At 39.7% G+C, this 17537-nt stretch overlaps 1 protein-coding gene across 1 annotated transcript in view; it reads left to right on the forward strand.

The window, feature by feature from the left end:
* eif4g3a (eukaryotic translation initiation factor 4 gamma, 3a) overlaps nt 1–17537 on the forward strand; it is a 56290-nt gene that overhangs the window by 31906 nt on the left and 6847 nt on the right. The window contains exons 6-25 of the mRNA XM_053483806.1: nt 887–1066; nt 1669–1780; nt 2003–2121; nt 4013–4129; nt 4997–5090; nt 5234–5920; nt 6113–6198; nt 8346–8562; nt 8729–8853; nt 9885–10004; nt 10106–10261; nt 10552–10749; nt 10875–11021; nt 11344–11580; nt 14082–14186; nt 14302–14437; nt 14856–14959; nt 16623–16716; nt 16852–16957; nt 17287–17489. Coding sequence (XP_053339781.1) covers nt 887–1066; nt 1669–1780; nt 2003–2121; nt 4013–4129; nt 4997–5090; nt 5234–5920; nt 6113–6198; nt 8346–8562; nt 8729–8853; nt 9885–10004; nt 10106–10261; nt 10552–10749; nt 10875–11021; nt 11344–11580; nt 14082–14186; nt 14302–14437; nt 14856–14959; nt 16623–16716; nt 16852–16957; nt 17287–17489 — 3343 coding nt within the window. The remainder of the gene's footprint in view (nt 1–886; nt 1067–1668; nt 1781–2002; nt 2122–4012; nt 4130–4996; nt 5091–5233; nt 5921–6112; nt 6199–8345; nt 8563–8728; nt 8854–9884; nt 10005–10105; nt 10262–10551; nt 10750–10874; nt 11022–11343; nt 11581–14081; nt 14187–14301; nt 14438–14855; nt 14960–16622; nt 16717–16851; nt 16958–17286; nt 17490–17537) is intronic.

Below are 17537 nucleotides of genomic sequence, written 5' to 3' on the forward strand. Positions count from 1 at the left end.
TGAATGAGTGCTGCCTTGCCACAAAAAAAGGTGTATACTGTATATTTTACACCTTTAATTTTGATTAAAGAGCACATTCAGGTAAACAACCCTATTCTTTCCCATTACTCCATCTTACCCTGATGCACCCATCAATATGTAATATGGTCTATCTAAAGTTATTAGACTACACTTTTTCTATTGTTTCAAGTCCAATATTTGTGCTTCCTAGCAACCTAAAGTCTTGCTGATAAATGGCCACACATCTGTAAAGTCCAAAAACTGAATTCTTGTTGCATTGGGTGTTGTAAATGCACTTATTTAAACTATTAAACATAACATTTTATAGACACCACTTTTTATCCATTTCTTCCAAAAAAAAAATTTCAGCACTATTCTTTCATGGTTTTAATATTGTGTTGCACAATTCTTAATCCTTTTCCAGGAATCTCTTCAGTCTCCTTAGTTGTTTCCTCTGCCTGATGCGATCAATAATTTGATTCCTCTGAAACACAGTAACTTGTGAACACAGCGACCATGGGATACTTTTTACATAATGGCTCTTTAAGAAATGAGAGGCTACTCACTTCATTAATCATTTAGGGTTAAAGGAATTGCTGCCAGCTAAAATATATTAATCACTGCTGTAATTATTCAACCTCAGACTCCTAACTATTTGCTTATTCAAATCTAATCTGTGATTTATTAATTTTATTTTTTTGGATCAGACTGTGTACAGTGCTTGTTCTTCTCCCAGGATCTAAATTTCTGAATGGACATTACAAACCATTAAGTAGACAAAGCGTAGTACAGAGTGTTCTTGTTGATACCATTTAATCTTAAAACAGTTTAATATTCTTTGAATTTTTCTTGAATTTTTTTTTTGTCTTTCTGTATTTTGCTTTAGTTTCTACACAGGGCTCAGATGCAGACACCTCGGCCTGCTCTTCCCACCAACAATCCCTCGCTCCGGCCCGGCTCTCAAACACCCACTGCTGCTGTCTATCCCCCCAACCAAACTATTATGATGACTATGACTCCCATGCCTTTTCCCTCAGCGCAAACAGCTCAGTACTACATCTCCCAGGTACCCAAGCCCTATCCCCCTGAACACAGCCTGCCTGTAGACTGTTATTATTGGATTATATGTTTATTTACATATATTTAAACTGCACACTGGTTCTTGTTACTTGCAGCCTCATTTTAAATTTAAATTGGTTAAATGTATAAATTTTTTTTGTTCTTGTTGTTTTTAGTATCCGGTTCACTACTATGTTTGCAGAGTGAAGTCAGATTGGTTCATGTAACCTAAATACATAAATAAAAGGAACTATAATGCATACAAAAAACAAAACTCAATCGCTGTGTGTAACATTTTTTGAGGTCTTTACTCCTCACAGCATGAGATCAAGGTTACACTTTAACACAGGAGCAGCACTGTAGGATCATTTGAACTGAAATAGATTTATTACTACAGTGAAAGGCAGGCTTTTGTAAAAGAAGATTTATTAGAGTGAGTATGAGACATTTCATCCAAGTGAGATATGCTGTAAGATGTATATATATATATATATGATGCTCTTATCAGGATCATCACCTGGTAACTGACTTCATGTAGGCCATTTATAATTGAAATAGAGTAGCTGAATAGACTTGGAGTAACCAGTGTTCTCTCTTTGTAATCTCCAGTATCGACACAGTTCCCCCTATGTTGGACCTACACAGCAGTTCTCTGTTCCACCCCCTGCCTCTGGAACCTTCTACCCCGGCCCAGGCCCGGGAGAATACCCTGCACCCTACGGTAAGTGCAAAACATTTCTCAGTTTACGTCCATGAATCAGACCCAGCTGGTTTTAGTCACGTGCAGTTGTTCGGGTTTCTGCACATCAGACATTGACATTACTGACTTATTTCTGACCGCATTCCAGAACCATATCCTCAGTAGCTGTTTCAGTGAGTGACTCGTACAAAATAACGATTAGACTCCTCTCTCTCTCTCTCTCTCTCTCTCTCTCTTTTTTAGCAACAGCTGCTCCTGGTCCGGCGTATTATGCAGGCCAGACGGTGTATCCCCCCTCAGCCCCGATTATAGTGCCTACAGCGCCACAGCAGCCTCCACCAGCCAAACGGGAGAAGAAGCCAGTGAGTGCTGCTACACAGCTCACACACCATCATGCACAAGCCAGTTAAACTAAAAGAAAAAACGTAGTTTCATCACCGTTTCTATTTAGAGATTCAATGTTTTGTACCGCTGAATTCTCAAATCTTCTGGCTCAGAAGCTGTTGGGTATTTTTCAAAAGCAGCAGGTCAAACAGTCCAGCTTTTGCTTAATTCACAGCTTAATATTAAGGTATTCATATCGATGGTTATTAAGAACATGAATGTAACACTAAAGCTTATCAGTTGTTTGGTTGGAGGATGCAAATAAAAATGCATTTTCATTTAAGGCTGCACCTAAAAAAATATAAATATAAATGACCACATAATTAAAACTATTGGCTATTAAAACTATTGACCACATAATTAAAAAATTGGGGCCAGGGGTAGCTCAGTGGTTAAGGCATTGGACTACGGTTCGGAAGATCCAAAGTTGCCACTGTTGGGCCCTTGAGCAAGGCCCGTAACCCTCAACTGCTCAGATGTGTAATGAGCTAAAAATGTAAGTCGCTCTGGATAAGAGTGTCTGCCAAATGCCTAAATGTAAATGTAAAACAATTTTAAAAACTAGTGTTAAAAATTAAGTCCACCAGCCAGGTGGGACATGCACACAGTGACAGAATTTATATAGATAAAAAAATAATAATAATATACAAAAAAAACAAAAAAAACACGCAGCTTTGCTTCTGGGCCGCACAGTGATGTAGTGGTTAGCACTGTTGCCTTGCACTTCCAGGCTCCGGGTTCGATTCCCAGCCAGGCTCGATTCCCGTCTCTGTGTGCATGGAGTTTGCATGTTCTCTCTGTGCTTGGTGTATTTCCTCCAGGTACTCCAGTTCAAATTCAAATTTTATTTGTCACTTACACAGTCATACACAGTACGAAATGTAGTGAATGCTTACACGACTGCCAGTGACCTTAAAAAGAGAATTAAAACTTATAAGTAATAAATATCAATAGAAGAAATATGATAAAAAATTTAAATAAAAATTTAACTAGAAAAATAAAATTTAACTATTTGACTGTTTCCTCCCACAGTCCAAAAATATGCAGGTTAGGCTAATTGGCATTCCCAAATTGCCCATAGTGTGTGAATAAATGAGTATGTGTGCGCCCTGCGATGGATAGGCACCCTGTCCAGGGTGTACCCTGCCTCGGGCCCAAGTCTCCTGGAATGGCTCCAGGCACCTCCGACCCTGAATACAGGATAAAGCTGTATAGACGAGTGAGTGAGTAACTGAGCTTTGCTTCTCCATGAGACACAAAAAAAACCCTACAAAATAAAATCTGTGATATTTTGCTGTGTAAATCTATAAATATCATCAGCATTCTTTTTAGAAAGGCTTATTACTTATTTTAACATAAGTAATCTTTCCTACATAATCTATGTAGAAAGCAACCATTTCAACCATTAACTTCATGTTGCTTAGTTTAAAGTCGACATGCGCATAAACAAAAACAAAACTGTTTTCATCTTGCCAATGCGCTGGAAAACAGTGTAGCCATTAGCATCTGCTCAATAGAACCTTCTTTTGAGTTATCGTCTGAGTGATAAGACTGCGGCAACTCTCACACTCCCGACAACACTTAAGACTAAACTCACTCTAGTGCATGCTTAAGCTGCCGTCTCATTGTTTTGAGGTCAGAGAGAACCAGAGTGTTTTTCTTTTGAGGTGACTGTGCTGTGGTGAGTCATTTCACTTCGACAAATTAGGAAGAGACAGTAAAATGGGTAAATAGCATAGACCAAAATATTTTTAGTCTCTACATTGAGACATTACATTAGCAATACATTGTAGGCACATGATCTACCTGTATATGTGATATGAAGAATAAATGCATGCTACTTTAGTAACAATGTCTGGTTCTCCATAGATCCGGATCCGAGACCCCAACCAAGGTGGGAAGGACATTACAGAGGAGATCATGTCCGGCAGCGGAAATATCACGCCCCCTGTGGGCCGTCCTTCTTCCACCCCCACCCCTCCTCAGGTACGCAGAATGCCCATTCAGGCTTTCTTACTGTTATTGACCTTAAGACTTATTTTTCCCCCACAACTTTCGTGTTTTTTTTTTTTTTTTTAAAGTAATCACTGTAGTAACATCATCTTGTTATTGACTAATTAGACCATTTTCATTTCATTTATTGTACATGACATGGCCTAATTACTCAGAGCATGTGTAACCAACAAGCACAGGCAGCACAGTAGAGACCCAGTACTAAAGTGCAGAGCAAGGACTGAAAGTAACCGTAAACGCATTATAGACATTAAAAATAAAAATAAGTAATGGATTAAAATACAATGCTGTCATACTAAAAAAAATACACGGCTTGTAGTGACGCACTATTTATGCGCAAGTTAAAATAAATTGAAGATGCTTGGAGGACGTTACTTCACTTTTATTGATTATGATTACAATGATTTGCCAACATTTCCAATGTTTAATTAAAAAACAATTAAAATAAACCTTTATAGCTAAATTTAATGTTGTAAAACATTTGAGAAACAAGTTCCTGTTCTTGCTTGTGTTAGTCACAATAAAACATGGTGTTTCAAAGCACCATGGCTGTTACTAAGCACTTACAAATGAGACTCTTTCCATAAATACGAAATAAATGTCTTCTGAGGAAACAACATGCCTGCAGGAGTTCTCCTAAAATATGTGACTGCGTATACTGAAATCCCTTATTACTTTTATTCGGTTTGCTATCATCAGGCCGTTTTATAGAAATCCAGTGAAAAAACACTGTAACCTGTAGGCACACTTGATTTCTAATAATTGTCAGTCAGAGACCTTTTCATGAGAATGTATATAATGTTTTATACGCTAACATTTCCTGCTGTGTGTCCATAACAGCGAAGCGCCAGTCAGACACCAGAGCAGTTATACTACAACATAGACCCACCCTATAGACTCAGTCCTGTGTCTACAGACAGCAAGACCACCTTAGGTATGATGCACCCGCCCTCTTCTCACAAACTTAACCGCATGGACATCGGACAGAGCCTGATTATCAGATTAAATTACTCTAAATATAAAAATTTTTAGTTTTTTTAATCACTTTTTTGTAATTGCACACTTTTTTTGTATTAGAGGACAAAAGTAGTGATCCAACTCCTGATAAATCTTCATCTCCTGGACCTCCAGAGCCCTCCGCAGACAGGAGAGAAACTCCAACTCATCCTGTATCAGACTCATCTTACACAAAACCTGGAACACCTTCTAGTTTTCTTCTTCCTCACAGCACCTACAGTTCGACAGTCGCATGTGAACCAGAAGAGCTTTCTACAGTTTCCACAGATGTAGCTCGAGCCCCCATCCCTGAGGAAGATGAACCTCTTCCAGAAGCTATCCAAAACCTTACAGCCTCCTCCCCTCCTCCAGGAAAAGCAGTTAACGGTCTGTCTGAGTCACCGCCACCCTCCCCAGTTTGTGAGCAAGAGAAGCAGGCACAAGAGGATCCCCTGGTCAGCCCTCAGCTCTCAACTCTGACCCAAACTGAAGCACCAGCTTCAGAAGTAATCCAGGAAGAACCTGCTGCTCCTGTGACCCAAATATCAATTAGCCCAACCATCTTAAAACCTTCTAATGCCATGTCTCCTCTAGCGCCACCCCCTGGCCTGCCTGTATTGATGCAACCTCCTAGCATTGACGGACATGAAAAAGTAAAGGCCTGTGGTTCTAATGATGTGCAGCTCAAAACTGAAACATCACAGAGCTCTGATGGTTTAAAAGGATCACACGATCTGACAAATTCCCGAAAGACGGCGATGGCAGAAGGTACTGTATGACCCGTGTCTGTATCGCTTTTTACCATAACTGATCAGTAATTCTTGGAGTTTAACTGTTGTTAAATGTAAACTGAGTTAGGTTTAATCTTTCACTAACACCCCAACTGTGGCACCTCTGCTGTTTTTATGGGACACACAATGTAGTACAGTTGCTAACTCTTTTAATTTGTCTCTGTTCTAGTACAAGCCGCTTCTGTTGCACCAAAGGACTGGAAAAAAGCAAATGAAGAAAATTCTGTTATGGATTCTATACCCAAGGAAAACGAGGTGTGTATAAACTGCCAGTATAAACAGGAGCAATATGTCTACTTAATGAGGCTGTAGTTTTACAAGCTTGTAGCGGCCTTGGTTCCGTTTACTGATAAGTACGTACTGAAATGTTGGATTAATAGTAATGGGCTTGTCAACGAGAAAACACTCCAGTGATGGAACAAAAGAAAGGATGATCTTAGAACATAATAGAACACAATTGGCAAAGTGTTAAGGCTCTGAGTTATGGATCGGTAGGTCGGCGGTTCAAGCCCCAGCTCCACCAATTTGGACCCTGCATTCCAGCCTTCTAACCAACCCATATATATATATATATATATATATATATATATATATATAACTGCACAGTCAAATTTTTTTTTGCCCAGGCCTGCTTTTTGTGTCTGTGTGCGCACACGTTATTGGACACCGTGCCAGGCACTGACACTGTGCTTACACCAAGTGGAAAATATAGAACGAGGTAGCACATTCTGTGTGTGACTAATTGCATCTACAATACTTGCAGCTAATTTAATAAACTATGCTCATTAGCGTAGGATGATAATGTAAGCAAAGCCACAGTGGTGCAGAAGTGAAATAACCCTGACTGTTTTCACATTTAGCTTCATTCAATTCATGCTGATTTATGAGAGGCAGAACTTTTACACAACTTAAATGTGCACATGTAGGGCAACTGCTCTAAACTGTGTTTATTTAAGTTAAAATTTCAGTTTGATGAAATGGCATCATACCAAGGTTGAACAAATGATCCCAGCATGATGTTGTAAATGCGACAAAACATATTCAAAACAATACTTATACATGACGACGTATATTAATTTATTCAGCAAACCTGAAGCATTCATGTAAGACTCATGCATGCTGATAGTAGATTTTTTTTTCTTCCTTTTTTTGCACGTAGGCCAATGGCTTGAGCTGGACATGCTGGCTCAGCTTTAGTCTTGGTGGTGAGAGAGACAGAGAGAGCGCTGAGTGCTTTTCTCTGGTTGACAAGAGATCCTGTGGTTGAAACTCTTAAGACAAAAACATTGCAATTTTCCAAAACAATAACTCAGAAAGCAGCTGTAAGGGGAAAAGGGCATATTACACTAAAATACTGGTGAAACTTGAAGCAAGGTAGGATAGCGCAGTGTAGATGCTGTGTTCGAGTGCAAGATGTCTAAATCATGTGCAGTATCATTTACAGATTTTCCACCTTCAGTAGAGATGTGCTGTGTGCGAAAAGGTATTGTGTTCATTCTGTCTTTTAGTCTGCATTTCTGACCTCTGTTATAAACTTAAGGGACCACAGATGTGATCAGTCATATAAACTATTAATCAATTTTAACATACTGTTTTTTTTTGTTGTTGTTTTTTTTAAAGTTATATTTGCAACTTGTTTTGGGATCATGAAATAATGTTTTCTTGATTGTTGTGTTCTGGGAAGACATTAGAATCTAATTACAACCATATAAGGAGGTCAGTCATGATTAGGGAGGGGCCTACAAGCTTGGAATCTATGAAAACTAATCACCCAGTAATTATTAATATATTCATCAAGGCAAACCAACTACAGAAAAACCATCACAATATTGTCTTCTACTGGATTCCAGGAGACAGTGAAATTACGGGAAATGACATGGCAGCAAGACAAGCCCTTACAGAATGAATTAGTGTATGTCAAATCCCACCCTCTGACCTCAAGCCATTGATAAATCAGTATATATTAAATAAATGGCAAGCAGAATGGGAACAGTACCAAAACAACAAATTATTTAAAATAAACCCAGTGGTGGGAAAAAAAATGCCTTCACCCCTTCAAATTAAGACACAACCAGGTCATATATACATGGTGGAGTATAGGCCATACAAATTTAACCCATGCGTATTTATTACAGGATGAAGACTCCTCCAAAATGTACTTTAGCACTATTCTAACCATAAAGCATATACTTATGATCTGCCCAAGTTTTAGTACCATAAGAAAACAATTTGTACCAGAACAAGATTTAAAAAACATATTCTGCAAGACAATAAATTAATAAATCCTAATACAAGCAAACAAATCATCATTAGGGTTCCTGCTGAGTGGATTGGCAGAAAATCATGAAAAGTTTTTTTTCCAGTCTCTCATTTAAAATTTTTTTTTTTTTTTTATCATTTAGGAGAAGTCCACAACTGATGACTCAGCTGAAGAAGAGGTGTGTAGCAATGGCTTCTCTCCAGCCCCAGCTTGCTTTCCAGAGGAGAACGGGGAGACCGAAACAGAACCACTGAAAAATGGAGATGGACACGTGTTGATGGAAACTGAGCACATGGATAACACGGTCACTCCCGAGGAGGGGATGAGCTCTACAGGGCCTTCATTAGCCAAACAGGAAGGTAAAAATACAACAAACGCTTACTTTTTACAGTTGGACATTTTCAGATGATCTGGGTTATCGGTTTTGACTTGTTTTATCATTATGGTTCACTGAAGACATAATTTTTTAACTGTTAATCCCATTTCTCTGTCTCACTGCCGTTTTCCCATTTCAATCTGTTTCAGCGCTTATAGAGCCCAATGGGAAAAGACAGTACGACCGTGACTTCCTGTTGGGCTTCCAGTTCATGCCAGCATGTGTGCAGAAACCAGAGGGCTTACCTCAAATCACAGATGTAGTTCTGGATAAGGTGAGAGCTTAATGAATATTCATTCTGTGCAGTGTCTCAGCTGAGGCTCGGAATCATTTTAGGTTCTTATTATTTGTTCTTGCAAAGTCTTACTGCTTGCCTTTTTTTTCATGACCGAGCTGCCTATTTTAAATAGTCAAAGATATTTTTTTACCTGTGGGTTTTTTTGACTTGTTCCTAAGTTCAGTCAGAGTAAAAAGGAGCATTTTCAGTTGCTGCACTGTATATGTAGAGTGATCATCCCATTAACATCAGTAATAATAATCGACGCGTTAAGGTTGAGGTTACGTCCTTTCCTTTCATTTATTTATGATCTGTTGGTGCATTATGTAATTAACCTATTTGTTTTCCCAATTTTGGGGGGAAGAAAGTGCTTGTGTTGCTATTATGCGAAGCCCCATATTTTCTGCAAGCTGAAAAATGAGCCTGCAGCGAATGAACTACCGTTCATGTCAGCCTTTGTTGAGCACACTCGGTTCAAAACCCTCGGACATCCTGTTTCTATTAAAATTGCATTATGGTTACGTCACACTTGGCTAAGTTGTTATGCTTAGGGAACAGCAGAAGGGAAAATAAACACACTGCTTATGTGCAATATATGATTTCACATTTCACATTAGCTTACTTTTTTATGTGTCGAAGCATAGCAGTCGGCAATCATGCATAACAGTAAAGCATCACTTTGGTTGATTCTTTTACCTATTTGAATTTTTTTGTTTCAGGTTTCAGTTGAGTTTCTATATTAGATAGCACTTTGCATTTATGGCAGCTTCAGCTGACTGGCCATGTTGTTCTCTTTGGTAAAAAATGTATTGTTGCCTAAACTTGCTGGTGAATATGTGCAGTAATATATCTAATAAGTATCTTGTGATGTTGTAAAAGGTTCTGAGGTGAGATGGATTGCTGTACTTAGCACAGCATGGTGTAGAATGCAGGAGAGCTGGCTTTTCATTCATTTTGATTTCCGAGTTGCTGGAGCTCACTGTGCCCTCTGCTGGTAAAAGAAACGGCGCCCCATGTTCTCATTTCAGATTAACCAAACTAAGTTACCAACAAGGCCAGTGGACTCGCGGGTGCTCTCCAGAGGCCCTGACTTTACCCCGGCGTTTGCTGACTTTAGCAGGCAGTTGCTAGGAGGACGAGGAGGACCGGTAAGAGCATACACATCATCTCCAGTACATCCATCCACTGACTGTTTGTTTGTTAGTCCGAGCATAAAATCATGTTCTTTACTTTTTTCCCTCATCGTCAGCTTCTCAGTTTGCCTGCCTGGAGACCACCACCTCGCAAGATCATCATGAATGTTTCAGTGATCGATGATGTGCAGCTGCAGAAGGCTGAGAATGCTTGGAAGCCTGGCTTGAAGAGAGAAACGCACGCAGAGGACCTAGATAGTCAGAAGACACAGGTAGACTCATGCATTGAGCTGCTAGAACTGAAATAAGTTCAGTGTAGAATCTATTTTTACTGAACTGAAATATAGACACCCTACATTTTTTTTAAACTGAGAAAAAGCATCTACTGTATATAAATATATTTTTTTCCTCTTTAACACAAGAAGCCAAAATGTCTCCGAGTACTTCAAAGGTTGATGTGGTTTGTTATGTCTCCTACAGAGCAAGCGGCTTTGTTTTGCCTGGAAATGTTTTTTTTAAAGTCTTATTTCAGTCCTGTTTGTTTTTTCTGTCTCTGTTGCAGGACCTTTTCCGGAAGGTACGAAGCATCCTGAATAAACTGACGCCCCAGATGTTCACCCAGCTAATGAAGCAGGTGACAGACCTCACCATCAACACCGAGGAGAGGCTTAAAGGAGTCATCGATCTGGTGTTTGAGAAGGCCATAGATGAGCCCAGTTTTTCTGTAGCCTATGCCAACATGTGCCACTGCCTGGCTACGGTAAACCTCTTCATGACAGCATGATTTTTTTTTCAGTTATTAATATACATTTTCATTTACTTTTTTTAAATAAAATGAAGATGAAAGAATAAAAGTCTCTAAATTGACTTTTAATGTTCCTGCAGCTGAAGGTGCCAATGGCAGACAAACCTGGCACTACTGTTAACTTCAGGAAGTTGCTGCTGAACCGCTGTCAGAAAGAATTTGAGAGGGACAAAATGGACGACGCTGTGTTTGAAAGGAAGCAGAAGGAGCTTGACTGTGCGACATCAGTACGTGTTGAAAATTTACACCTGGTCATGTTTTTCTTACCTGGGGTTGTATCCTGATTAGATTTTAATGATGTACTGTACAGTTGTAGTTTGTTAGCCAGAATGAAATTGGACTTGGTTCTTCATTTCTTTATTAAAAAACTGAGTCAGGTTCGCTGCTTGAACATGTGACTTATATATTTTTCAAACCTTCTTAACTGTATCAATTAAAATGGGTTTGAATCTATTTAGAGAAATCAGCACAAAAAAAAATCAGGGTTTTGAGATTCTCGGTCAACTCTCCTCTGCTCATACACGTCACATCTATTATTTAATCTCCCAGACCAGTGAGAAGGAGCGGCTGCAGGAGGAGCTGGAGGAGGCAAAGGACAAAGCCAGACGGCGCTCCACCGGCAACATCAAGTTCATCGGTGAGCTGTTTAAGCTGCGCATGCTAACCGAGGCCATTATGCATGACTGCGTGGTGAAGCTGCTGAAGAACCACGACGACGAGAGCCTGGAGTGCCTCTGCAGGCTTCTCACTACCATCGGCAAGGACCTGGACTTTGAGAAGGCCAAGGTAACTCAGGCAGCAGAGAGTCTAAAGGACGAGTTAATTTCCTTGATAGGTTATGTAAAAGATTAAAGTAAAGAAGTTCTCTGTTAGTCCTTTAATGCTAGACTGATTAAAAAAATAATAATAATAATTACTACAGTTCTCCAATATTCAAATCTTAAAGTCAGATTTTATGCAACTTGGAATGAAGGTGGCAGTCATTGGATTGGAGGGGCAGACATTTTCAGAGCAGTCAAGTTCAATCTTCCATACATCTTTTATCTGCAGAGCTTATACTGTTTAGGGTCACAGGCAGCCTATCCAAGAGAACTTGAGGCACAAGGCAAAATGAATGGGTACCAACCCATCACAGACACACACACACAGTCATTCACTACATGCAGTTTGGAAAAGCCAATCTAACTACATTGCATATCTTAGTACTGTGTAATCATTAGTTGATTAGTTTACACTTTAAGTCAAAAGTTTGGACACACCAAGTCGCCTTGCACCTCCAGGGTTAGGGTGTGATTGTCACCTCAGAGTGACGTGTGTGTGTGTGTGTGCGCGCGCCCTGTGATGGATTGCCATCTCGTCCAAGATGTACCCTGCCGTGTGCCCAAAGTCTCCTAGGATAAGCTCCAGGTGCCCTGTGACTCTGTACAGGATAAGCAATACAGTAGATGGATGGATAAATGGATTTTTTTAACAATGTACATTAATACTGAAGACATCCTAACTATGAACGAACGCGTATGGAATTATGTAATAAACAAAAATGTTAAACAATCCAGACTAAATTTTTAGATTGTGCAAAGTAGCTACATTTAGCTTTGAATAGCCCTGGGCACACCCATGACCTTCTCTCATCAGATTCATGAGATGGTCACCTGGAACGGTTTTCAATTCACAGGTGTGCCTTGCCTAGAGTAAGCCCGATAGCCCTATAAGTGCTACTACAACTACTGTACAATATTATGGCACGAAATTTAAGTAAAGAGAGAAGAAAAGGTTATTATTACTTTAAGGACTGAAGGTCAATCCGAAAAATCTCAAGAACTTTGAATGTATCTCAAAGTGCAGTTGCCACAACATCAGATGTTATGATGAAACTGGCTCTCATGAGGACCATTCTGGGAAAGGAAGACCTAGAGCTCTGCTGCAGAGGATAAGTTTATTAGAATTACCAGCCACAAAAAACACCGATTTACAGCACCTTAGGTTAGAGTTCACATAAATGCTTTTCTATGTTTAAGCAGCAGACATATTTTAACTTCCAATGTTCAGAGGAGACTGCATGAGTCAGGTCTTTATGGTTGAATTGCGAGAAAGAAACCATTACTTTGGATGGGACATCAGACCACAGGAGAGTTTTTCCACTGATCTAATGAGGCCAAATGTTAAATTTTTGGTAAGACATGGAGAGGATGACAGACAGCACCTGAATGTGTAGTTCCCACTGTGAAGCATGGAGGAGGAGGTGTGATGGTGTGGGGTTGCTTTGCTGGTGACTAGTCAAAATTGAGGACACATTTAACCAGCATGGCTACCAGCATCTTGTACCAACATGCCATACCATCTGTTTTGCACTTCGTGGGACAATCATTTGTTTTTCAACAGGACAATGACCCCTAACACACCTCTAGGTTATGTAAGAGCTGTTTGACTAAAAGGTGAGTGATCGAGTGCTGAATCAGATGATCAGACGTACAGTAAAATCATTCCGAGTGAAAACCTCATGAGTCTGACTGAGAAGGCCAAGAGTGTGCAAAGCTGTCACAAAAGCAAAAGGCAACTAGTTTAAATATTCAATAACATAAGAAATATGTTTGGTGTCTGTAATAACTAAATTGTTTCACTTAGGAATGCACATCACTAGAAAATCATCTATTTAAAAAGGACATAAAAGCTTGAGATGTGCTTACCTTCCTTTTTGTTTTGTTTTTTTAAACTTCATGGAAATTTTAATTTTACTGCACAATCCTGTACCCTTGGCAAATGGCTGTGGAAATGGCATTCTGAAAACATCTGCTTTTTCCTGAGAAAATGGGGATTGAATAAGGCCTTTTAAATATTTGTTTTCGTTGTGTCAGTGTGTAAGAATGTACCCCCAAACAAGATGTTTTCCATATGAGAGAAAGTTTCGTTCCTTTACCACGCTTAGCTGAGCTCAGCTGTCACTGTTCTCAGTGTGTGTGGGGCGGTAGTCAGTCTTACCCGCCTCACTACCTGACTCAGTGTTTTTATAGGCATTTGTTTTTGTTTTTTTGTTTCATTTATAAGAAGTAATTTGGGTTTTATTTATTTATAAGACATGTTTAATTCTTCATTCATGTAAAACAATTAGATACAGTACAGATGTGTGAGTGGTTTGTGGCGTTTTGTTTCTATGTTGTAAAGAAACTACTTGTGGGAGTGTCTGTGGTGTTAGTGTGTGCGTGTGTGTGAGAGAGAGAGTATAAAATGATTGAAGTCAAGATACAGTCAGTGGTTTTGATTAGCCTCTTTTCTGTATCCGTGAATAGCCTCGCATGGACCAGTATTTCGCGCAGATGGAGAAAATTGTCAAAGAGCGCAAGACGTCATCCCGAATCCGTTTCATGCTACAAGATGTAATCGACCTCAGACTGGTGTGTGTGTTTGTTAGTTTTTGATATTTATTAATGTCTTAATTGTTGTTAATTGTTTATTTTAAAAAAAACTGGTAACTGTTTTTTTGTAACTGGTAAATCTCTGTGCTCTTAGCATAACTGGGTGTCACGCAGGGCTGATCAGGGCCCGAAAACCATTGAGCAGATCCACAAAGAGGCTAGGATCGAGGAACAGGAGGAGCAGAGGAAGGTCCACCAGCAGCTGTTGTCCAAGGATAAAAGGAGGCCAGGTCAGCAGCATCACTTTGTAAAGAAATGGTTTGAGAACAGGATTAAGTTATGTGACTCAATAGAACATTTTTAAAAAATATATATTTTCATCCTGTGACCTCATTAAGTTTGTATTAATAACTAAAGCCTGGTTAAGGAAGTTAATACTGTGTTTGTGTTTATCAATAAAACTGCAATTAGCTAGTAATATACTTGTGCTATATATTTTTCTTTTCATTTATTTATCCCGTGTTTGTCTTAAAATGAAATGAGAAGCAGAACACAGTAAAGCTAGTATTCATTTGCTCTTCCTGTTTTTGCTTTAGTTTAGACTTCGCCAGAGAAAGATAAAGCAATAAAACAGCAGGCATGCCAGGTTCTAGTGTGTAGTAAATTAAGTTCTAAAGCTGTAGCGAAATGTCATTATGTTGTTCACAGACCCGAGGGATCAGCGTGGTCTGAGAGAAGAGACGTGGAGCACTGTACCGATGACCAAGAACAGCAGGACAATAGACCCCACAAAGATCCCCAAGATCTCCAAGGTTTGTTCACTATATCCTCATTCATCTCACTTCCAACCAGCTGACTAAAAAATAATTTATTCCATGAACTGTAGCGCCAGACAAAAGAATAGTCTCATATTTCCACATGTAAAGGAACATGTTAAAACCTTTATGTAAACTTCTTAACAGGTAGAAACAAGAATTTTTATAACTGAAAGCTGTTTCTTCCTTTTCATAATGTGCATACAACATGGTGCCTTTTACCCCTGCGATTAAATGAACACAATCTTCAGTAAACCATTGCTGTAAAAGATTTGTCCACTGATTAAATCCATGAATTAAAAAAAAGGTTTGTGACAACATTAAAGCACCATGCATCCAAAAGTCGCACTCTTAGGCCGAAGACCAACATCTAAATTTTTATCATTAGTTGTAAATATAGTAAAACCTCGGATTGCGAGTAACGTGGTTCCACAAGACGAGCAAAGGTTTTTTTTTTTTTTTTTTTTGGTTTTTTTTTATTTTGACTTGGAAAATAGACAATTCTTGGTTTACGAGTACAGAGTATCATACATGCGCAACATGAGCAACTAAGCCAACATTTTTTCTCTCTCTTGTGCTGCGGAAATGTGGGTAATCGTCTCCCCTGCTGGGTCTTACTGTCATGATCAACATCCGTGCACCCATGTATTGTTTACTATAACAATGTGACCACGTGTGTGTGCATAAAAGATTTTTTATTTTGTCTGTATGCGTGTGTGTGTGTGTACAGTAAAGCAAAAGCAAGTCTCATTAGAAAGGTTAAAGATCCATTTTCTCTCTCTGTATCAGCCTGCTCTTTGTGTCTGGACGCACGTGTCATTGGACACCGTGCCACACACAGACCTCATACTTTCGCTGACAAAGACACACACACACACACACACACACACTTACACACTCTTTCTCTCTGCTCTATGCAGAAACACTGCTGTGTCGCGTTTTTTTTTTCAAAGGTAAAGTGAGGTAAATTTTTTTATTTTTACTTTACAGCAGTGATTCCATTAGTGTTTTTCCCCCGATTTTCTCCCCAATCTGGTCGTGGCCAATTCCCTTTCCGTCACTAGGGGGGGCTCCCACATTAAGGCTTTCCCTCCGACCCACGGGACATCAGTCAACCTCTTTTTTTTTTTTTTCGAACTGCTCGCTCACGCACCGTTGGGGGCGGCGTCACACACTCGGGAGGCCGGCGCTATCCGCTCCCTCCGTGTGCGCGAGCTCACAGACACAGCTCATTTGTTTTATTTTTACTTTATATTTTGTGTTAATTATTTTTAGGTATTTATTTTCTTGGGCTGTGGAACAAATAATTTGAGTTTTTATTATTTCTTATGGGAAAATAAGATTTGGTTTACGAGTGTTTTGGAATACGAGCCCACTTCCCAGACAAATTATGTTCGTAATCCAAGGTTCCACTGTACATCATTATTAGAATGTTTAAGTGGATTGTAACAAACTATTGATAAAATGTATTTTTATGTATTTAATGTATATGCAAGTACTGCAAGTACAGTATGTAGTACTGAGACACTGATTGCTGTTTACTCACCCAACTTTGTAAGGAGATAGAAGAAAAAGAAACGTCACTACTGTATATAAAAACAGAAGTTAATCCATGGTGTATGACTCACTCCATTTTCCTGTTTTTGCAATTCTCTTTCAGTCTCAGTTTGATGATAAGATTCAGCTCGGGCCCAGGGCTCAGCTCAGCTGGGTGAAGGGCAGCAGTGGAGGAGCCAAAGCCAGCAGCAGTTCTGGTGAGAGAATCTATCCTCTTTAAAGAGACACAGGTCTTTAGATAAAAGAAGAAACAGGATGTTGGGGTGGTGTTTTATTTATTTTTTTTTTTTTTGATGGTCTGATTCATTCTTTGCTTGTGTTGGATCTTACAGAGTCACACTCGAGTAGCAGTACTCTGAACCGCTACTCGGCTCTGCAGCCAACCCCGGTATCCCCAGCCCAAACTCCTGAGCCAGACTCCAGACGCTCTTTAGCAAGGTAATACCTCTCCATCTAACCTCTATACCATCTAACTTATGGCTTAGTTCCAGGTAATATTTATTTTTTATAAATTCTATTTTTGGTAGCAGCTATCAGACACATTTTGCCTGGCTTTTTTTTTGGTTCTTTGCCAGCCATTGATTGAATTGAGATGTTAGGTCATCCCATTCACTATTCACTTAAACAGGTCTCTCAGACAACTTTGGTGTCCTTTTTGACTCCATTCACGGCCAGCTGACACACACACAGGACTTGACTTGTTTATATATTGCGTTTTAGCTATCTCTAAACAGCTCTGCATTTTCTTCCGTCTGTGTCATTCTCAGTCGAGGCAGCTGCGGTCGGGAGCGAAGTGAGAAACCTCAGAGTTCAGGCCCCTCAGTGCTCCTCAGTCGCAGTAGCAGCAATAAGGAGCTGGTGGAGAGTCCAGCTGTTGAGGAGCCGTGCAGAGACACACAGGCCACACCCCGCAAAACGAGCATCTCGGAGGACAGAAGCAGCATGGAGCACAGCCAGTCCCGGGATCCTCGTGAGACAGCTCTTCGGCTCAAGCATACACTTATATTCCTTACTTGTT

The sequence above is a fragment of the Clarias gariepinus genome, chromosome 23, assembly GCF_024256425.1.
Source record: "Clarias gariepinus isolate MV-2021 ecotype Netherlands chromosome 23, CGAR_prim_01v2, whole genome shotgun sequence".
Lineage (NCBI taxonomy): Eukaryota > Metazoa > Chordata > Actinopteri > Siluriformes > Clariidae > Clarias > Clarias gariepinus.